This window comes from Carcharhinus amblyrhynchos, chromosome 12 (assembly GCF_965287045.1).
Source record: "Carcharhinus amblyrhynchos chromosome 12, sCarAmb.v2.hapA, whole genome shotgun sequence".
Classification (NCBI taxonomy): domain Eukaryota; kingdom Metazoa; phylum Chordata; class Chondrichthyes; order Carcharhiniformes; family Carcharhinidae; genus Carcharhinus; species Carcharhinus amblyrhynchos.
Genome location: NC_137335.1, coordinates 72852403 through 72876226, shown reverse-complemented (window position 1 = coordinate 72876226; position 23824 = coordinate 72852403). Strand labels below are relative to the sequence as shown.

Below are 23824 nucleotides of genomic sequence, written 5' to 3'. Positions count from 1 at the left end.
TGCTCAAGAGAGAAAAAGGTTAACTGCCTCTGACACACAGTATTTGGATTATTTGCTTGTTGCCTTCTGGTTTGGCTCTTGAATCATGCCTCTCATCTATTGGGAGTTCTCTGGACCTTCTATGGGGTGTCTGTTGCCTATAGCCATAGGTCCTATAGCCATGGTTCCTGATCCAACAGGACTGTCACATTGGCTCCAGTGTCTAACTTGAAATTCGTGAGGTGACCATATACAGACATGTCAGTATTTTAAAATGTGAATCTGAGATCCTTAATTTCTCCCAATAAGCACTGTCAGACTTCTTTTTGATGCGGCTTATCTATCTCATGGACTAGTCTGGAATCCTTTGGCTGTCTTAAGGTTTTGCACTTACACATCTTATCAAAGTGTTCTAGGTGGTTGTAGTGAAAGCACTGCAGATTACTGGACACGCATGTGCCTGTGAGGTCTTTTGACTCTACAGCGCTAACATGGTCTGCCACCATCTTGTGCTTTGCACAGGTATTACTTTTCTTGCCCTCTTGTCACCCTGCCCTTTTGTTTATTTATGAGCTGGACAGTTGGAGTTGCTCTGTATAATGATTTAACACCACCATGTAAAATATATTAGTTTTGCTGGCAGAATGATTTGGAAGTCAGATCTTCAGATTATATATATCTGAAAGAGTATCATCAGCCACTTCCACTACTGTTTGGTTTCTTATGAGTTCTGACTTAAAGTTAACATAGTCACAGCCTTCAGCTAATCTGTATACTTCCAGTATGAAAGAAGCTATGGGTTCAATGGCCTATTGGGCTCTCTTGTTAAATTTTGTTTATTCCAAATTTTATTAGGTTAAAGTAGGTGTCAAAGGATGCCACTAGGTATCAGAAGATTCATTTATTCCTTGTCTGGCAATCATGTCATCAGCTATTGGATCTATTGAATATAATAGTACAATCATTTGTTTAACTTGTTTCCTTACTCAAGCCTGATGCTATCACATATTTTAAAATTCTTCTTCTCCATAACGCCTAATTTTACACTTGGTCTGGCCCTTGCATCTGCCCTAATTAGTGTGGCAGTATTGATTTATCATTCATTGCTGTTTTCAGCACAGGGAAGTTTAGCTTTAATTATTTTTCTTTCTTTCCACATTTGTTGGCATTTGGCAGTCCACAGTTATGGTTACAAACTGTTTTTAAGCTTCAGTGATTCTGCAGAAAATCTTTTGAACAAATTGTTTTGGCCAGCTGGTTGCTTTCCTGAGCTTGGAGAATTCAACTGAAGCTGACTTTTTGCTCTAACTTCTCTTTTTTTGCACATGGTTGCCATATATTATGGCTCTGCACAGTCGATCTTTCTTCTGCTCTTCAGCTTCCATGCCTGTAACGGACCTTCTTCGGTGAGATTTAGCTGTGTATTGAGGTTAGGTGCACTTTTCTTAGGTCAAACTGCAGTTTCTTTCTTTTTTCATTCATAGGGATTTTGGGGTCCTTTACCTGCTGCCACCATGTTATATGTTTGTATGCTGTTTCATGGAGAGATCTAGAAGTTGAACTGTTTGGTTGTGTACTTGAACAGTAAGTATTTATTAATAACCCATAACTATATGCATGACTTTAGGATTCAGACCTGATTAGGTGTGATCTTCATGCTGACATCTACCAGACTCACCATTACACTCTATTAGTCCCTATGATTCTCCACATCATAATGTGGGCGTACTGTTTCCTCAGTCTCTCATTAACCCCTACAATCCTGAATACCCCAATATTATACTTATGAGTAACAAAATAAATGAATTAGATTGTTTAATGTGGGTGAGTACCCTGTGAGTAGCAACCATATTACTATATTGTTTAGGATTCAGACAGAAATGGAAATAGTCCAAAAACAAGGGAATTGGATTGCAGTAGGCCAGATCTCAGAGAGGTAGGGAATGAACTAGCAGAGGTGAGATGGGAAGAAAAATTGCGTTGTTAATTCACAGTCCTGTGAGCCTTTTTTTTAAAGTTAAAGAATAATTACATCTTCACTCTGGGTCAAAATCCCAAAACTTCCTCTGTAATAGCACTGTGGGTGCACCTTTTCCACATGGATTGCAATGGTTCAAGAAGGCAGCTCACGACGACCTTCTCAAGGGCAATTAGGAATAGGGAATAAATGCGAGCCAGCCAGCAAAGTCCACATCCTTTGAATTAGTAAATTTTAAAAAATGAACATACAACATTACAAAAGCAGACTAAAATTTCAAATTAACTAAAATAGTTAGAAACAAACAATTGAGAAGGATCATATGGATCCTAAAGTAATGATTAAAAATTATAATACATGAAAGGAAAAAATGTTGACAAGGGAGGTGAGAGGAATAAATCTAAAAATAGGCAATTGTTGAACGTGAGGTATACCCACATCTTCAGGTAGAGAAGATAGTGAATTAGTAGAGGATAAGTTGAAAAATGTCAGAAATTGTTAATAAGCACTTTGCTTCAATTTTACAGAAGTGAAAAAAGAATATGTTAGAGGAACCAACTCTGTTAAAGGAGGTCAGATTGCAAGGGCCTGGAGGGATACATCCAAGAATCTTCAGGGAAATGGGGGAAGCAAAACAGAGATCCATGAGAGTATCTCAGGGCTTTTAATTAAGAGTAAGTGTGTGATAGAAGACTGAAGAGTGGCTCATATAATAACCATTTTCAAAAAGGGAAGTAAGCCTAACCCAAGTGATCACATGCCAGTTAGTCTAACATCTATGGTGGGGAAAATTGAATTTTTAATTGAAGAAGAAATGATTAAACATCTGGATGAAGAGAAAATTGGCATTAATTTCCACTGAGGTATTTCTAATTGTTCATGTAACTTTAGCAGAAGATCAGTGAAAATTCTGGACAGATATTGTTTATACTAAGGTTTCCGTCAGTGTTCTGTGAATGATCAGGCTAATCCACTTGGAGATTGAACTTAAGTTTCAATCAAAAGTTGCCAACATTGCAGTCAAAAAGGAAAATGTTCCCACTGAATTGCACATACATCAAGTTGCAGGTATGAATAGATTTTATTGTGCCAATTTAGGTCTTTTCACCAGTAAGGCAATAACACAAAGAATGATTCTTGCCAAATTTAAGGGATTACAAAATTCAAACTGAACATTAAAGGCAAATAGAATAGAGTTGCCTAGGCTTTGGTGCACTAGATTACATGCATTTGCAAACATGACTTGCAGCCACAATTTAGAGTCATAGAGGTTTAGAGCTTGTAAACAGGCCCTTCAGCCCAACTTGACAATGCCACCCTTTATTTTAAAGCACTAAGCTAGCCCCGATTGCCTACATTTGGCCCATATCCCTCTATACTCAACTTACCCAAGTAACTCTCTAAACGCTTTTTAAAGGACAAAATTGTACCCAACTTGACTACTACCTCTGACAGCTTGCTCCAAATGCTCTATTTAAAAAATGCCCCTCGGAACCCTTTTGTATCTCACCCCTCTCACCTTAAACCTATGCCCTCTAATTTTATATTGCCCTCCCTTTGAGAAAAGATGTTGACTATCTAGCTGATCTATGCCCTTCATTATTTTATAGACCTCTGTAAGATCACCCCTCAGTTTCCTATACTCCAGGAAAAGAAGTCCCAGTCTATCCAGTCTCTCCTTATAACTCAAACCATCAATCCTGGTCACATCCTACTAAAATCTTTTCTGTACTCTTTCTAGTTTAATAATATCCTTTCTATAATTAGGTGACCAGAACTGTACACTGTATTCCAAGCACGGCCTTATCAATGTTCTGTACGACTTCAACACGACATCCCAACTCCTTATTCAATGTTTTGACCAAAGAAACCAATCATGCCGAACACCTTCTTCATCACCCTGTTCATCTGTGACTCCATTTTCAAGGAGCAATGAACCTATACCCCTGGATTTCTTTGTTGTCTAATTCTCCCCAGCGCCCTAACATTAACTGAGTAAGTCCTGCCCTGGTTCAATCTACCAAATTGCATCACCTCGCATTTATCTAAATTAAATTCCATCTGCCATTCATGATCCCACTGGACCAATTGATCAAGATCCCATTGGAACCTTAGATAACCACCTTCACTATCCACTATGCCAACAATCTTGGTGTCATCTGCAAACTTACTAACCATGCCTACTAAATTGTCATTCAAATCATTAACATAAATGACAAGTAACAGTGGATCCAGCACCGATCCCTGAAGCACACTGCTGGTCACAGACTTCCAGTTTGAAAAACAACCCTCTACAACTATCCTCTGTCTTCTGTCATCAAGCCAATTTTGTATCCATTTGGCTACCTTACCTTTGATCCCATGAGATTTAGCCTTATGCAACAACCTACTATGTGGTACCTTATCAAAGGCCATGCTAAAGTCCATATAGACAACATCAACTGCACTGCCCTCATTTACCTTCTTGCTTACCACTTCAACAAACTCAATCAAATCTGTGAGACATGATTTTTCACTCACAAGGCCATGCTGACTGCCCCTAATCAGTCCTTGCCTCTCTAAGTGCCCGCAGATCCTGTCTCTCAGAATATCTTCTAACAACTTAGCTACTACAGACGTTAGGCTCACCAGCCTGTAGTTCCTAGGCTTTTCCCTGCAGCCTTTCTTAAACAAGGGCACATTTGCCACCCTTCAGTCTTCAGGCACCTCACCTGTGGTTGCCACTGATTCAAATATCTCTGCTAGGGGACCTGCAATTTCCTCCCTAGCCTCCCACAGCGTTCTGGGATACAGTTCATCAGGTCCCAGGGATTTATCTATCTTGATGCACTTTAAGACTTCCAACACCTCCTTCTTTGTTATATGTACATTCCTCAAGACATCACTATTTATTTCCCTAAGTTCCCTAACATCCATGCCTTTCTCAACAGTAAATACTGATGAGAAATATTAATTTTGGATCTCATCCATCTTTTGTGGGTCTGCACATAGATGACCTTGTTGATCCTTAAGAGATCCCATTCTCTCCCTAGTTACTCATTTGCCCTTTATGTATTTGTAGAAGCTCTTTGCTTTGGCAGATAAGGCAAAGGAGAATCCAATCTCATGTCCCCTTTTTGCCCCCCTGATTTTTCTCTTAACTGTATTCCTACATCCTCTATACTCTTCAAGGGGTTCACTTGATTCCAGCTGCCTATGCATGTCACGTGCCTTCTTCTTCTTCCTGAGCAGAGCTTCAATATCCCGAGTCATCCAGGGTTCCCGATTTCTACCAGCCTTGCCCTTCACTCTAAAAGGAATGTGCTTACCCTGAACCCTGGTCAACACTCTTTTGAAAGCCTCCCACTTACCAGCCATCCCTTTGCCTACCAACTGACACTTCAATCAACTTTTCAAAGTTCCTGTCTAATACCATCAAAATTGGCCTTGCCCCAATTTATAATTTTAACTTTTGGGCCAGGCGTATCGTTCTCCATTGCTATCTTAAAACTAATGGAATTAAGGTCACTGGTCCCAAAGTGATCCCTCACTAACACTTCTGTCACCCGTCCTTCCTTATTTCCCAAGAGGAGGTCAGGTTTTGCCCCCTTATTTATTTTGTTTTAAAATTTTCAACTTAAATTCCAGAAAGTAACTTCATTTTTAATAAAGGAAACAGCAAAGAACAATGAGCCTGCTTGCTTCACTTCATTCAAATTTCAAATTCTTTAATTCATATTAGCTCATTTTTCGTTTGGTGAATTAAGATGGCATTATTAATTTATACATTAATATACATCAGTATGACACAGCTGAATCAAAAACATAAAATGCTGGAAACACTCAGCAGGCAGGTAAGGCAGCATCCGTTCACAGGACATAAATTGATGTTGTTTCAGTATGTTAAGTAGTCCTCAAAGCATTGCACTGCAGGCTATTGACCAATTTAGTACCTGTCAGTCAACATTTCAATTCTCCATCTTCAGCAAATTCCAATTGTGAAGAAATACATAGTTTGAGTATTACTGAAAAAAAGAGACATCTTTTCAAAGTTTTCATCCTGCACTTATTAGAAGCGATGCTGATTGGTAGCAAGAAGTTTCAGATTGGCAGAGGCATTGCCATGGAGGATGCAGCAGGGAACAGTTAACTTTAAAGCACTTTTTTGATTTCAAGCTAGGCAAGTGACTCCGATTAGTTAAGCCATTGCCACAGGGAATGAATCAGAGAGTGGCTGGTTTCCCATGGCAATGTCTTGATCAGAGTCAGGCTGGCTGGTTTGTAAATTAAACCAAAGTTTGATGCATTCTTTATGTTATTTATTTATTAGTGTCACAAGTGTCTGGAACAAGCTGCAGAGGTAGTAATAGGGGTGGGTACAATTTTATCTTTTAAAAAGCATTTAGATAGTTACATGGGTAACGATGGGTATAGAGGGATATGGGCCAAATGCAGGCAATTGGGATTAGCTTAGGGGTTTTAAAAAAAAAGGGAGGCATGGATAAGTTGGGCTGAATGGCCTGTTTCCATGCTGTAAACCTCTATGACTCTAAGTAGGGTCACATTAACACTGAAATGAAGTTACTGTGAAAATCTCCTAGTCATCATACTGCGGCGCCTATTTGGGTACAGTGGAGGAAAATTTAGTAAGGCCAATGCACATAACCAGCATGTCTTTTGAACTGTAGGAAGAAACCAGAGTACGCTGAGGAAACCCATGCAGACATGGGGAGAACATGCAGACTCCGCACAGACACTGATCCAAGCTGGGAATTGAACTTCCCATTAAGATGAGCAGAGCCTCTCCCATTAAGATGAGCAGAGCCTCTGTGTTCCTGGAATCTCTGGTGTGCCTCCCACATCATTACTCATGCACACCATTCCTCACTCTTTGATAAGATCAGGACCATGGTTACTAATTAAGTGAAAAAAATCACTCTTCTTTCATTTCCACTGATTTTTCTCTTGTGTTTTTTGTGATTTCCATTATTCTCTAAGGAGCAGAGGAAAGTGAGCCAGATGATTAAAATTTGAATCAAGCCAAGGCTGCGCCAAAGATTACTCCAGTTGTTCATGCTAAGTTTCAATTTAAGCCAATAAAAGGGCATCAAGATAAAAGTACAGGTACACTGCAAAAATAAACAAGAGAGATATGTGGTGGAACAAATACTGTAGTGAAGAGTCATGATAAAACTCATAGACATGAGTTGTTAATGGTGTCCATTATTCATAGGCACACAGTCATTAAAAAGGACAGCAATAATTTTGTATGGACTTCTATACTCAGCTTGTGATTATTGGTGAAATCCTTTTGTGATATTCATGTACTACAGTTGACAGTGATTTCAAGGAAGATCACTATCTTGCAATTGGCATAGAAGGAAACAAGGGTGCAAAATGCTGAAGTAATTGATTACTGCATAAACACCTCCTGCAGAATCCAATTTCAAAGGCGTTTGGGGATGAAGAATGATTCCTCCAAGAGATCATCCACCTGAAATGCTGTGGCTTGGGTCTCCCTTTTTCTGGTGTCTCTTGCTCACCGTCATCCATATTGCACTTTAGGTCTCCCAGAAATGCAAAACTGTGTAGAGCACAGAATGAATGTGTCTTTCAGCCCTTAAACTTAGTAATTCAATCAGATTACAGCTGATTTATATTTTAACTCCATTTATCAGCCTTGTTTTTCTGCAATCATGTATGCAATCAGGATGCATGTATTGCAAGACGCTTTCAGTTCACCCGAGTGGTGAAAGGTGCTCTTTATGTCTCTATGCTCCTCTGCACCATGAGCTTTTTTGCTGCCATGGCTTGGTTGCATTTGCCTGGGGTCTCAGTGGAGTCATGAGGCAAGGCTTTGTCTTGCAGGATCTATCTATTCACATGGTTCTGCTCATGGAGAAGATCAGGGAGTGCTGTATTGAAAGCTAAACAGATCATCGCAATTAACTGCATGCTTGATTTTGGCAAACAGGGTCTTCTAGTTGGCATCACAGACAATCAACATATTCTGCAGATGGAACCCTTTTCATGTATTCAAAGGCTTTTCTGTTAGTGTCTTCAGAGCCATGTGTATGCTATTCTGCATCCTGGGGAATCCAGATTGTTGGTAGAACTCACTTGCTCTCACTCTTTGCACTCTCGGCATGATAACAATTTGTTCCATTGAAGGATAAGACTATCAACGGTCACATGACTGCCATGACTGCACCCTGACAGATATCATATGGATTTCCTATGGCATCTTAAAATGATTCAAAACCAGGAAAATGCAGGACAATGATAACTTACACTTATATTGCACCTTTAACATAGTGAAATAGCTCAAGGCAGTAGTTATTTTCATCACTATAGAACAGTTCTGGCAATTGAAGCAAAGCTGATCTTCATGTCGAAGGTTGCACATCTCCACAATAGCAGCTTTAAAGAATCACACCCTTCTATCATAAGATTCCTTTGAACCTCAAAAACTGGTGTAGCAGTTATCTTGAGACTTAAATGTGGAGTTAAAGTCCAAAGACGGAGACGCACGGGGAGACTAACACTGCGGGGCGGGCAGGGATCGGGGCGGTTGACAAGGTAACGTGCAAGGACCACTTCCACAAAATATAGGTTTGAAAAAAATGTGATGAAGCCCGAAATCTGCGAACAAAGCTTGGGGACTCGTTAAAGCTCCAAACTCCACCTTAAATATGCGACTATGAGAAGCGGAGCATGCATGTCATCCAAAGTGCAATTGTAGCTTAAAAGTTGGAAATTCTCACCTCTAATGCCACTAAGGTGACTCGCACATCAAGCGAATAAAACAGGGTGAACGTTGCTAGAAGGAGTATGGAAAATTTAATTTGCCTTTCATATTTACATTGCGGATTGTGCTAAAAGTGCATTTTTCCATCTTACCGGATAGCAACGGCACAATACTTGCCCGATAGCATGGAAGCGCTGAGTAAAACATTGTATTATTCTGTAACACCTTCAGTCGAAGTAAAGAAATTAACGTGACACAAAATAACTGGCTCAATATTCTAACGGATAAAATAGGAGCACGAAGTTAAAGAAAAAGAGGAAGAGCAAATAACATGAAACAAAGTTGATTTAATGTACACAGTTTAAAACTGCACTTTATAACGCTCGACTTTAGTTATTCAAAACGTTTAAAGGTCCCTTGTACAGTTTCCCAGCGTTCAAACTCATATCCGATGTTGGATCACAATTTTTATCCAATATGCATACTTAACAGAGTAAAACTCCCCAGAAAGGAAACACAGATGTTAGACTGCATGCCTGTAAAACTAAAACATCGAAGAATAGGCGCCCTCAGCGCATTGTCATTGCCTCTTTGGAGAAATAGGATACCAACAAGCGGACGCCAAGATTGCGCCAGAGCACGTTTACAGTACCTTGAGGCACTTCGCCCTCCTGGGGTTGAAGGTTAGCCATGCCAGCGGACTCTGATCGAGGTGGGCTGGAAACGATAGTGTAAGTGGAGAGACCCGAATGAAACGAAATAGAAGTGGAAGGCAGGACGTGCGGGACCTGGGCTTCACTTCCTGAGACCTGAAGCTGCGGGAAGCGCAGCGTGTTCGTAAGGAGAGGGAATTTGATACACGGGCGCTCTCTGCAGGTGTGAAGCACCTCCAGGTACTGCCTAACCTTGCTGCTCGTACCCTGCCTGTTTTACTCTGTACTGAGACAGAAAAGTCCTTGCAAAGTCCTGTGTACGTGTGAACATGGGAGCAAGGTGCTGAATTAAAATGGCAAGCAACAAAGATGTTCCTGCAAAGATTTTAAAAACTCAATTAAATATTGCTAATGACAATTATGAAAAATACTATCTATAATATTTGAAGTGTTACTAATGCTACAATGCCAAACTTTTTGGCAGTCAGGGAATACCAGAATTCATTCCTTATGCTCATCCTATTAATAACTTTCACAATGACGGAGAGCCTCTCTGTCATCATAAAAATGATAGAGGAGAGTGAAAATTGGAAGACCCAGCCCCAAAACACAGCCCCCGCCATTTTTGCAAAGGCAGGAATGGGAGCGGGTTGTGATTCACACGTGTTTTGCAGAGGCAGCTGCTCATTTAATCAGCAGCTGTCAAAAGCAATTGTTCCGGTGTCAGACACTTAAATCTCCTGTCCATTAAATCTTTGAAGAAAGATCTGGAGCGTTGCAAGAAAAATAATTGCTTTCTATTTAATTCTGTCTATTAACTTACACTTGAGGGATATCATCACTAGATTAGTGCCACATGACTGATTTCATCATCCTCCATTATCAGAATAGATTGCCAATCATTTCACAATATGAATGACCCAAACAGTTGTAGACTCTTTGAAGTGGGACTATGAATTCCAATGCATGTTTCATAAGGGATTATGTACTTGAATGAAATGTTTGTTCTCATAAGGGATTATGTAATTGAAGGAATTTAAATGTAGTAATTGGCTTTTTTATGAATGAATGTTTTTAAGAAGTCTGCAATAGACGCTTTGAACATTATACTATTTAATCTCTGATGTATGCACTTAGTGGGTACTGAGTGAGTTAGCATGGTGGGCGTAAGGGCAAAAGGGTGGTTGGTGGGGGCATGGATTGGCATGAGTTAGCACTGAGTTAATAAAAAAACTATGAAGGGTCATGGGGACTGGACAGAGGGATTCAAGGTGTATGGAGGTTATGAGAAGCCTTAGGGTAAGCAAAGGGGCACAGATTGACATGGCAGGTTTGAGAGGCCATGGGTTGGTAAATAGGGTTGGCACAGTGAGTTTGTGAAGCATGTTTTATCCATTTTCTTTAAAAAGAAGCTTGAGCATAGTGCCAGAGCACTCAGCCAGGCCTTGAACCCAATCTGCTTCTATAATCAGCAGTCTGTGCAGTTACTCTAGGGTCATCCAGCCCAACTTCCAGAGAAGCATGCCACCCAAAATGAAAATCACAACTTCTGGGACACTTTCTCCTGAGTTGCGTTTGCAGAGTTCCAGATCTGGAAATGAAAATCCAGGCCCTTATATTCACTGGAGCTGTTCCCGTCAAAAAAAATTGTTTTATCTATTTTAGCTAGAAATTTGTTGTAATTGCTGAACTTTATTTACTTTCATAATTAACACAAAGATACAATGCACAATAGTGTACCTATCTTAACAAAGCAGTTTGAAAATCCTAGTATGAGCAGTCAGCATGGTCTTATGAAAGAAACGAACTTCTTCAAGTTTTCTGAAGGTAAAAAAAATCAATGAACTGTCACACAAAATGTTAACATGGAAGATGGGGAGAAGGGGATATAGTGGTATTGCCACTGGATTGGTAATCCAGAGACTCAGGGTAATACTCTGGGGACCTAGGTTTGAATCCTACCAAAGAAGCTGGCGGAATTTGAATTCATGAAAAAAAAGGAATTAAAAGTGATGACTAGGAAACCATAAAAATCCATGTGGTTTGCAGACCTCACATGGTCTGGCACTCATGTGACTCCAGATCAGCAGTAATGTGGTTGACTTATAATGGCCTCCAAAATGGGAAACAATGCTGACACCCACATTCTATAAATGAATAAGCAGAGTTAATAGCTCATTGATTTGGGGGCAATAGATGGAAGATTGGTTAGAGACAGGAAGTAAAAAAGCGGAAATTACACATTTTCAAGTTGGCAAACTGTAACTAATGGACTGCTGCAAAGATCATTTACAAATTTACAATCTGTATTAATGAAGAATAGACTGAGATGAAGTTTGTTGTTAACACAAGGTGGAATGTGAACTGAATGGAAAGTGAGGAGGATTCAAAGAGGCTGCAAAGACTGGTTAACTGGGCAGGTGGAATATAATGTGATGAATATAATGGTTGTAAAAATACAATTACACCCACGGCAGATGTTACTTGTTGAGCAAGCCAGATCTCAGAGGGAAACCTGTATTATCGATCAAAGCCTTTTATTGTATTTTGAAAATGAGGAGCAAGAACTGTTGATCTCAAAAGCATAGAATTCTAGTAATACTTTTGATTTTAAAAATCAAAAGATTATTAACGAGAAGAGAAAAAAACTTAAGAAGAAACAAGTTGAATTGCACAATTAAAACAGCCTTATAAAACATTCCTAAAAATAAAACACTTGGTCAGAACACACAAGTAAGCTTCTTGGCTACAACTCCCTATATGGATTTTTAAATATGAAAGGCAGTGTTTGCCTTTGATAATATTAATGGATTTTAAATATAAAAATCCACTAATGTTATCAAAGGCAAAAACTGCCACATAACTTCTCAATCCCTTCCACACTGCTGTTGAAATCTAAGAATGTTCAGAAACAAAGTGCTTTCTGAAAACTAAGACATTTTTGTCTTGAAAACTGGATGTTTGTTTCAAATTCACAACTTTCACATCTTCTCACAGCACAGAAATGGTCTTCACCTTTGTCGTCATCAACTGATCTTATGACATCTCCTCATACAGCCACCCCAACTTAGCTAAATGTCTCTCCTTAAGTATCATTTTCCCCTTTCATCTCATTTCCATCATCCTGAGGCACCTCTCTGAACAGAAGTTTTCCAAAATATGTTTTCCTATTGTCCCTACTTTCAGGTCAATAAAGTGTAATAACCTTCCCTATTTCCTCCCCCATTTACTTCCCGTGTCACCTCTAAACTCTCTGAAATTTAACAAATGAAAAGCCAAGATTGTATAAATCTCCTAATGCAAATTTTAGACCCAACATATTTACTTGCAAATCTAAACTCACCATGGCTTCTCATTACAAATACTTGCACCCTGCACCTTATCCTTGTACCTCTCAACTCTTACAGACAGGCTTGCTGGAATTTTACTGCCTCCCCCACCCAAGGCTTGTAAGATCCCATCTGAGGTCAACGGAGAATACCGTGCAGCGCGTCTTGCCTGCCCCAATTCCAGGGCAGGCGTTCCAGTAAAATTCCAGCAGCTGTCTCTATTAAACTTAAACTCCATGGTTTGGAGCTTAACCTTGTGAGTTAGTGACTAAGACTCAATGCAATATTCAAGAAGTGTAGTCTGACCAGAGCACTGTAGTTTCAGAACTTGGATTCAGACCATATCTAGTCAACTCATTTGACAATGTAATTCGTCTTTCAGTTTACATTGTTGATTGTTTCTCTGTAACATTTGCTTTATGTTGAGTTTGAATTTTAGTTTTGTAGTGCTGATTTTCCTGCTCAGTCTTCTTTACAGAATATCACCATATTCCCCCAAATATTAAAAATCCAAAATCAAATCAATCCAAAATTTTTAAAAGGTGTTAAACTTCTGAAAAGTTGATGTTCAGAGAGATGTGGGTATACATGTACAAGGGACATAAAGTTAATTTTTAAATATGGCAAGCAATTAGGAAGGAAAATGGCATGATGGCTTGACAAAGTAGATATTCAGGATTTATTTTCTTGGCTGGGGAATCTGGAATAGTGGGGCAGTCTAAGGATACGGAGGTGTTTATTTAGTACTGAGATGACAAAATAATTCTCCACTCAGAAAGATGTAACTCTTTGAAAATCTCTACCTCAAAGGGCTATAGATGGTCCATTGTTACGCATATTGAGGGCAGTGATTTTTGGACTCTCAGAATTGATTGATATGCAGTGAGATTCTCCAGCCTCCCAGCCATGTTTCCTGCTGGCAGGAGCTGGCATGTTGTTTGCTAGCAGCGGCATTCTCTGGTCCCACCGCTTTCAATGGGGTCACCCCATGCAAGTGGGAAACACATGGGCGGCGGTGCACTGTCGTCGGGACCAGAGAATCCCACCAGCCTGAATAGCCGGAGAATTCTGGCCATGGAGAGCAAATAGAAATGTAGAGTACAAGTAGATGATTAACCATGATTATGTTGAATGGCAGAGCCGGCTTGATGGGCTATACGGTCTACTCCTGCTACATTAATTGTTCATGAAGCAAATAACATGCATTTGACTTGATAAATTATTTAAGATTGTGATCGTATTTTTAATTGGTGAAAACTTGCCAAAAGCAACAAACGAAAATTGGTGATGAATGTACAGGGCTATCAAGTGTTTAGGAAGGATAGGCAGGAGGGAAAAGGGGGGGGCGTAGCTCTGCTGATTAAGGATAGCATCACGGTGGTAGCAAGGGATGATATTGGAGCCAAGGAGCAGAGGGTGGAATCGTTGTGGGTGGAGATTAGGAACAGCAAAGGGAGGAAGACGCTGGTGGGTGTCGTCTATAGGCCCCCGAATAATGATCTGGAGGTGGGGCGGGCTGTTAACGCGCAAATAAGTGCGGCGTGCAGGAATGGGACGGCCGTAGTTATGGGGGATTTCAATCTGCATATTGATTGGTCGACCCATGTTGGACGCGGGGGGCTCGAGGAAGAGTTCTTGGAATGCTGCCGGGATAGTTTCCTCGAACAGTGTGTGTTGGAGCCGACGAGGGAGCGAGCTATCTTGGATCTGGTGCTATGTAATGAGGCGGGTAGAATTAGGGACCTTGTGGTGAAGGATCCTCTTGGGGAGAGTGATCATTGTATGGTGGAGTTTCTGGTGCAGATGGAGGAGGAGAAAGTGGGTTCCCGGACACGCGTCCTCTGTTTGAATAGAGGGGAGTACGGTAGGATGAGAGAAGAATTGGCGAATGTGGACTGGGGGAGCACGTTGGAGGGAGGGTCTGTTGAGGAGCAGTGGAGGATCTTTAAGGAGATCTTTCTTGGTGCTCAGCGGAAATTTATTCCGATGGTCAAAAAGGATAGTAGGAGGAGAGGTAATAAGCCGTGGATAACGAAGGAGGTGAAGGAAAGTGTTAAATTAAAAGCGGAGGAATTTAGAGTAGCTAAGAGTAGTGGGCGAGAAGAGGATTGGGAGAGGTTTAAATGTCAACAAAGATTGACAAAGAAGTTGATAAAGAAGGGTAGGAGAAACTATGAAGCTGGGCTAGCGCTTAATATAAAAAAGGATAGCAAGAGTTTTTATAAATATATAAAAAGGAAGAGGCTGGCTAGGGTGAATGTTGGTCCTTTAGAGGATGAGAAAGGGGACCTAGTGGTAGGGGATGAGGATATGGCTAAGGTATTGAATAACTTTTTTGTTTCTGTCTTCACGGAGGAGGACGTGAATAATTTGCCAGGTGTTAGCGATGGAAAGGTGGTAGGACTGGAGGGTCTTAATGACATTACTGTTACTAGAGAGGCGGTGCTCGACAGACTGGAGGGGCTGATTGTGGACAAGTCCCCAGGACCGGATGGAATGCATCCGAGGGTTCTGAAAGAAATGGCGGAGGTGATAGTGGATGCCTTGGTGGTTATTTTCCAGACGTCGCTGGATTCCGGGGAAGTGCCGGATGATTGGAAAACGGCTAATGTTACGCCGTTGTTTAAGAAGGGTGCCAGGCAAAAGGCGGGGAATTATAGGCCGGTTAGTTTAACGTCTGTGGTAGGTAAAATGTTAGAATCTGTCATTAAGGAGGAAATTGCGAGGCATCTTGAAGGGAATTGCTTGATAGAGCAGACGCAGCACGGTTTCATTAAAGGGAAGTCGTGTCTGACAAATTTACTGGAGTTCTATGAGGATGTATCTAGGGTGGTGGATAGAGGAGAGCCGGTGGATGTGGTCTTTCTAGATTTTCAGAAGGCGCTTGACAAAGTACCTCACAAGAGGTTATTGCAGAAGGTCAAGGGGCATGGAGTTGGGGGTAGGGTGTTAGCGTGGATAGAGGATTGGTTGTCAAATAGGAGGCAGAGAGTGGGGGTCAACGGGTGCTATTCGGATTGGCGGATGGTGACTAGTGAAGTGCCCCAGGGGTCGGTGCTGGGGCCTCAGCTTTTTACCATTTATATAGATGATCTGGAGGAGGGAACCGAGTGTAGGGTGTCGAAATTTGCTGATGACACCAAGATTGGGGGAACGGCAAATTGTGGGGAGGGTGTGGAGAGTCTGCAGAAGGATCTAGATAGGCTGGGCGAATGGGCCAGGAAATGGCAAATGGAATTTAATGTTGGCAAGTGTGAGGTGGTCCACTTTGGTAGGAAGAATGGTAGGAAGGACTATTACTTACGGGGCGAAAAACTGCAGCAGGCGACGGTGCAGAGGGACCTCGGGGTCCTTGTGCATGAGTCGCAAAAACCCAGCTTGCAGGTGCGGCAGGTGGTCAGGAAGGCGAATGGGATGCTGGCCTTCATAGCGAGGGGGATTGAATATAAAAGTAGGGAGGTCTTGCTGCAGCTGTATAGGGCATTGGTGAGGCCGCAGCTGGAGTACCGTGTGCAGTTTTGGGTGCCGCACCTGCGCAAAGATATTTTGGCCTTGGAGGGAGTGCAGAGGAGGTTTACTAGGCTGATACCAGAGTTGAGGGGGTTGAGCTATGAGGAGAGGCTGAATAAACTGGGCTTGTAATCGTTAGAGTTTAGAAGAATGAGGGGAGATCTCATTGAGACGTATAAGATGATGAATGGGATGGATAGGATAGAGGTGGAGAGACTCTTCCCGCTCAGAAAAGACAGTAGGACTAGGGGGCACAGCCTCAAGATAAAAGGGGGGCGGTTTAGAACGGAGTTGAGGAGGAACTTCTTCACTCAAAGGGTGGTGAATCTCTGGAATTCTCTGCCCGTTGAAGTGGTGGAGGCTGCCTCGCTAAATATTTTTAAGACGCGGGTTGATGGGTTTTTGATAAGAGAGGGGATTAAGGGTTATGGGGAGAAAGCGGGAAAGTGGAACTGAGCAGCGACAGATCAGCCATGATCTTATTGAATGGCGGGGCAGGCTCGAAGGGCTAGATGGCCTACTCCTGCTCCTATTTCTTATGTTCTTATGTTCTTATGTTCTTTACTCCTTGCACTTGACTGAAATGTTTCCAAAACAGCCAGAAGCCACACAACAAATCACTCTGATGACAGCTTGTTAACTACTGTGTCTATCCTATTTACCCAACCGTGTTTGTCCTCCAAAATATGCTCTTTATTTTTGATAATAACATGTTATTTCTTGTTTCTGTCAAAAACTGAAGATTTTCCAAACGAATACTTTTAACTCTTGTTTGGACTGAAGCTGATGGAAAATAGAAAATAAAAATGGAGTTTTAGTCAATTTTTATACCATTAATTTTAGCTGAGTCACCTCCAGTAATCAATAGAATGGAATATATTTAAAAGTCTTAAGATCAAATCTTCCTTAGCATTGTTTTAGCTAATGATCATTGATTTACTATTGGTAATTAATTTTGTTGAATAGTTTTCTTTCAAATGATGAAAAAGATGGAGAAGTTAAACTTGGACTCGGTGTCCAGATTAAGGAAGTGAAAATGGGCCAGGTTTTGTGCATTTTGTCATTATGTGGTGCTTCCTTATGGAATATTTCAGAATGTATACAGAAAGGAGAGGAAGATTGGCTTAACTAATATGCTGTCTGAGTTTATGGTCCTCTAGATTTCTTTTTAAATACAGTGTATTCCATAAAATTTATTTGTATAAAGTGCAATTAAAACAGAGATAGGGCAACAAAAGTGTAAAGGAAATGGCATGGAAGCTAAAAACCCTTGTCAAATCAGACAACAAAAAGATCATATAATCCACCAACCCATAACAAAAGAATCCTTCAAGACAAAATTGTGCTACCTCTCTTTGTACGCTTATGATCATGGAGAAAAAACCATGGAATTATATACAGAAATATTGGACTTTAAAGAAAGACCTGAGTTTTAACTTTTAAAATGACAGAAACCCCGAAGATAGCTAAGAATGTACAGCTGGCTATTGACAAGAATGACTGCAGGGTGTTTCTCCAAGAAATAATGGAACGGGGAAGGCAGATGAGCTGAAGGCGTGAATTGACACTTGGAAATATGACATTATAGCCATTAGTGAAACTTGGCTACAGGAGGGGCAGGACTGGCAGCTCAATGTTCCAGGGTTCCAATGTTTCAGGCGTGATAGAGGTGAAGGGTTAAAAGGTGGGGGGGTGGCATTGATGATCAGGGAAAATGTTACAGCGGTACTCGGGCAGGATAGATTAGGGAGCTTGTCTACAGAGGCCCTATGGGTGGAGCTGAGAAACAGGAAGGGTATGACCACATTAATGGGGTTGTATTATAGACCACCCAATAGTCAGCGAGAATTGGAGGAGTAAATCAGCAGAGAGATAGCTGACAACGCAAGAAACAGAAAGTTGTGATAGTAGGGGATTTTAATTTTCCACATATAGATTGGGACTCTTATACTGTTAAAGGTTTAGACGGGGTAGAGTTTGTTAAATGTGTTCAGGAGAATTTTCTACATCAGCATATAGAGGTGCCAACTAGAGAGAATGCGATACTGGATCTCCTATTGGGAAATGAGTTAGGGCAGGTGATGAATGTGAGTTTGAGGGAACACTTTGGATCCATTGATCATAATGCCATTCGTTTCAACCTGATCATGGATAAAGATAGATCTGATCTTCGGGTTGAAGTTCTGAACTGGAAAAAGGCCAAATTTGATGAAATGAGAAGGGATCTGGGAAGTGTGGATTGGCACAGGCTGTTCTCTGGTAAGGATGTAAATGGAAACTGGGACGCCTTCAAAGGAGAAATTTTGAGAGTGCAGAGTTTGTATGTTCCTGTCAGGATTAAAGGCAAAGTAAATAGGGATAAGGAACCTTGGTTCTCGAGGAAGATTGTAACACTGATTAAAAGGAAGAGAGAGTTGTATGAAATGTACAGGCAGCGAGGAACAGATCAGATGCTCGAGGAGTATAAAAAATGCAAGAAGCTACTTAAGAGGGAAATCAGGACGGCTAAAAGAAAGCATGAGGTTGCTTTGGCAGACAGAGTGAAGGAAAATCCAAAGAGCTTCTATAGGTATTCAAGAGCAAAAGGATAGTGAGGGATAAAATTGGTCCTCTTGAAGACCAGTGTGGTAGACTGTGTATGGAACCAAAAGAGATGGGGGAGATACTAAATGGGTTTTTTGCATCTGTATTTACTGAGGAAATGGGCATGGAGTCTACGGAAATTGGGCAAACAGGTAGGGAGGTCATGGAAGATTTACAGATTAAAGAGGAGGAGGTGCTGGCTGTCTTGAGGCAAATCAGAGTGGATAAATCCCCAGGGCCGGACAGGGTATTCCCACAGACCTTGAGGGAGGCTAGTGTTGAACTTGCAGGGGCCCTGGCAGACATAATTAAAATGTCAATATTCATGGGGGAGGTGCCGGATGATTAGGAGGTGCCGGATGATTGGAAGGTGGCTCTTGTTGTTCCGTTGTTTAAAAAAGGTTCCAAAAGAAATCCGGGAAATTACAGGCCAGTAAGTTTGACGTCGGTGGTTGGCAAGTTATTGGAAGGTGTGATAAAGGATCGGATCTACAAATATTTGGATAGACGGGGACTTATTAGGGAGAGCCAACATGGCTTTGTGCGTGGTAGGTCACGTTTGACCAATCTATTAGAGTTTTTCGAGGAGGTCACCAGGAAAGTGGATGAAGAGAAGGTGGTGGATGTTGTCTACCTGGATTTCAGCAAGGCCTTTGACAAGGTCCCTCATGGGAGGTTAGTTAGGAAGATTCAGTCACTAGGTATAGATGGGGAGGTTGTAAATTGGATTAGACACTGGCTCAATGGAAGAAGTCAGAGAGTGGTTGTGGAAGATTGCTTCTCTAAGTGGAGGCCTGTGACTAGTGGAGTGCCACAGGGATTGGTGTTGGGTCCATTGTTGTTTGTCATCTATATCAATGATCTGAATGATAATGTGGTAAATTGGATCAGGAAATTTGCTGATGATACAAAGATTGGAGGTGTAGTGGACAGTGAGGAAGGTTTTCAAAGCTTGCAGAGGGACTTGGACCAACTAGAAAAATGGGCTGAAAAATGGCAAATGGAATTTAACGCAGACAAGTGTGAGGTATTGCACTTTGGAAGGACAAACCAAAGTAGAACGTACAGGCTAAATGGTAGGACTCTGAAGAGTGCAGTTGAACAGAGGGATCTGGGAAAACAGGTACAGAATTCCCTAAAAGTGACATCACAGGTGGATAATGTCGTAAAGAGTGCTTTTGGCCTTTATAAATTGGAGTATCGAGTATAAAAGCTGGAATGTTATGGTAAGGTTATATAAGGCAACGGTGAGGCCGAATTTAGAGTATTGTGTACAGTTTTGGTCACCTAGTTACAGGAAGGATGTAAATAATGTTGAAAGAGTGCAGAGAAGATTCACAAGGATGTTGCCGGGACTTGAGAAGCTGAGTTATAGAGAGAGATTGAATAGGTTAGGACGTTATTCCCTGGAGCGTAGAAGAATGAGGGGAAATTTGATAGAGGTGTATAAGATTTTGATGGGTACAGATAGAGTGAATGCAAGCAGGCTTTTTCCACTGAGGCTAGGGGAGAAAAAAACCAGAGGGCATAGGTTAAGGGTGAAAGGAGAAAAGTTTAAAGGGAATATTAGGGGGGGCTTCTTCACACAGAGAGTGGTGGGAGTGTGGAATGAGCTGCTGGATAAAGTGGTAAATGCGGGGTCACTTCTAACATTTAAGAAAAACTTGGACGGGTTCATGGATGAGAGGGGTGTGGAGGCATATGGTTCAAGTGCAGGTCAGTGGGACTAGGCAAAAAATGGTTCGGCACAGACAAGAAGGGCCAAAAGGCCTGTTTCTGAGCTGTAATTTTCTATGGTTTTCAATGGTTTAACCCCAGTTTTCCAGACAGGATATTTCTAAAGAATATCCAAAGACAGGTTGCCACCCCCAGCAAAGACAAAGAAACATAATGGCTATCTCATCTGAAGGACCATGTGTAATCGCTATTTTTGGAAAAGGTAACTAAATATATTGGTAAGGGTAGTGCAGTTGATGTGGTTCACATGGACTTCAATAAGGTCTTTGACAAGGTCCCACATAGAAGGCTGGTCTAAAAGGTCAGAACTCAAGTTGATAAATTGGATCCAAAATTGGTTTGTTAGCAGGGGGCAAAGGGTGATGGTGGAGAGCTGCTTTTGTGATTGGAAGTCTGTGATCAGCAGTGTACAACAGAAAGAAATCCCACAACACCAGTTTAAAGTCTAGTGTACCACAAGGATCAGTGCTGGGACCCTTGCTGTTTGTTATATACAGTAACGACTTGGATATCTTCTTGAACAGATATAACTAGTAAGTTTGCAGATAACATGAAAATTGGTGTTGTTATTGATAGTGAAAAGGATGGTCTTAGGCTGCAGGTTGATATTGATCAGATAGTAAATTGGGCAGGACAATGGCAGATGGAATTTAATCCTGAAAAGTGTGAGGTGATGCATTTTGGGAGGTCTAATAAGGGTAGGATATACACGATGAATGATAGGTCCCTAGAAGTATTGAGGAACAAAGAGATATCGGTGTACATCCATAGATCCCTGGAGGTTCCAGCATAGGTAGATAGGGTGATGAAGGGGCGGCACACTGCTGTATCACTCTATGATTCTAGTGGACTCCAGTTTGAATACACAAAGATGGGGTTAAAAGCCCACTACCTGCCTAGCTATGGGCCTGCCTGTGTTTGCCTTCCCAGGGTCTGTCTGTCAGTCTGTGCATGTGTGCTGTGAGAAAAGCAGCTGGATGTTTTCCACATTGAATGTGTGATATAGAACTGAAGGAATACCCCTGCAAAATAACTATCTTTTGTTGAAATATCCAAAAGATCTCTTTCTCTCTCTGACTGAGCGTCACTTAGTCAGCAGACAGGTCACAGCTGGGAAAAATAACTGAAATCCCTCTATTAAGTCAGTGAACACTTGAACCAACGAATAAACTATTTGCCAGTAGAAATCAACTATACTGAAATCAATCAGTACAGCGGCAACACTCATTGTCTACCCCTCACAACTCAAGGACTGTTCTGTATAACTTTTTATTTATATTTACTAACTATTGGACTCAGTTCCCACTTCTAAGCTGTATGAATGTAGATAGATATGTTTCACCATTTCTCCTTACCCTTTTAGCAGTTACTAAAAACTTACTCCATCTCAAGAAAGCCTGCTTCATTTGACTCCTTTTTAAATATAACTATTGGGTCTGGAAAAGTTATACAAGGGAAAGGAACATGTTAAGATTAAATCTTTTTGCTATCAGCAGAAGGTGAGTTGAATAAAGACATGGAGCCAGTCAGCCCTTCTCATACGGATTTGTAATAATTTTGGGGCTATCCCAGCCAGATGGTGACAAATCAAGGAGTCTCATCCAAATCAACAACTTTAGGGGAACATCATCCTGAGGCTGGTCGTAATACACTCTTCCACCTTGCTGTTCTCCTCAGAGTTCTTCCCTGCTTCCAGCTTTCTCTATAGCATTTCTCAAATTGCTGGCTGAACTGCTCCTCAAGCCTATCTCTATTCTGCACCATTGTCAGTAGTACCTTTGGCTAAATTGACAGACCATTTCTAAATGCTCTGTCTCAATCAAAATAACAGTACTTCCCTTGTAGTTATGCTCCTTTTTGAGTAAGTTCATGTAAAACAATATCAGTGAGGGCATGTCTTGAAGGAACCACTAAAGACTGCAAACTGAACTTTCCCACAGTCATCAATTCAATTGCTTTGATACATGCCACACCCATCACCAAAACACAAAATAATAATAGAAACAAAGGAACAAAACTATACACAGAAAGAAATGGAACAAAAGAGATAAACAGACAGATGGAAAACAGTGAAATAAAAACAAAAGACAGGCAAGAGAAAGATCTATTCTCTGAATTGCTATAGCCATATTAAATATGTTAAACATTTTGCATACAATATGTAATTCCCTGTATACATTAGCCTTATTTTCTGTGTTACAGCGGGAATATCCTGTAAGAAAGAGCTTCCCAAATTATACCTGGAGGATTAATATTGACATTTTGGAAGAGCAAAGTCATAAATGCAAATATCAAATGTTTAATTGGCCTGGTGATACAAGTATGATAAACCAATCAAAATGCTATTTCTGACAACAATTATTCAAAAATTTCTCAGGGCTAGCTTTATCCTGGAATTTAAAAGCTTTTGCTCACTTTTGCCAGGTCTGTGGACTCTGCATTTTGAGAATCAAAGCTATACTTCCAGGAGACCCATGGAGTCCTCTGCTGCAGCACAGAACCACATATCCCTGGAATCAGCTTTCAAGCATTTCTTTGGGGCTTCAGCTTGGTGATTTTCCTTATGCACATCTGTTTCTCAAGCTTTTTTTCAGGATAGAATGCTTCTTTGAGAGTGGTATGGTGGCACAAGGTGAGTACTTCTGCCTCACAGTGCAATGGATTTGGGTTTGATTCCAGTCTTGGGTGACTGTGTGGAGTTTGCATGTTCTCCTGTGTCTATGTGGGTTTCCTCTGGGCACTCTGATTTCCTCCCACAGTCCAAAGGTGTGTGGGTTAGATGGATTGGCCATGCCAAATTACCACTTAGTACCCAAAGATGTGTAGGTTTGTGGATTAGCCACTGTAAATATGGGGCTGTGGAAATATGATAGAGTGATGGGCCTAAGTAAGATGCTCTTTCAAAGAGTTGGTGTAGACTTGATGGGCTGAATGGCCTCCTTCTCCATTGTAGGGATTCTATGGATTTGAATTTTTCTTTAGTCTTGTAGGATTTTAGTTTTCCTCTGCATTATTTGTGACATCCTTGATTTTTCCATTTGCTGCCGTTGGGTGTTGGATACCTTATGGTAAGTCTTAATTAAATCTTTGGAGTCTTAAGTAGGTTAACTCCAAAAGTTGTGTAATATATACAGTAAAGGATTCAAGTTAGGACCATGCCTACTTATGCATACGGCTCTGTTCAAGACTAGACTGACTCCTTGGTGCTGGTCATCCGTTCTTCTGCATCACATGTTTGGGTGATATAGAACTATACTTTGTCCCTCATTAACCCTATATGTGCCAGACCATTATACTACATATTCCAGAGCTTCATAATCGACTGTGT

The 23824-nt window shown here is 41.1% G+C and overlaps 2 protein-coding genes across 2 annotated transcripts in view; one reads left to right on the top strand and one right to left on the bottom strand.

Moving 5' to 3' along the window:
• Positions 1-9523, bottom strand: part of edaradd (EDAR-associated death domain) — a 49516-nt gene extending 39993 nt beyond the window's left edge. The window contains exon 1 of the mRNA XM_080200699.1: positions 9337-9523. Within this exon, the coding sequence (XP_080056825.1) occupies positions 9337-9376 (40 nt within the window). The 5' untranslated portion in view covers positions 9377-9523. The remainder of the gene's footprint in view (positions 1-9336) is intronic.
• Positions 1-23824, top strand: part of LOC145351095 (protein CEBPZOS-like) — a 652257-nt gene that overhangs the window by 145813 nt on the left and 482620 nt on the right. The window lies entirely within an intron of this gene.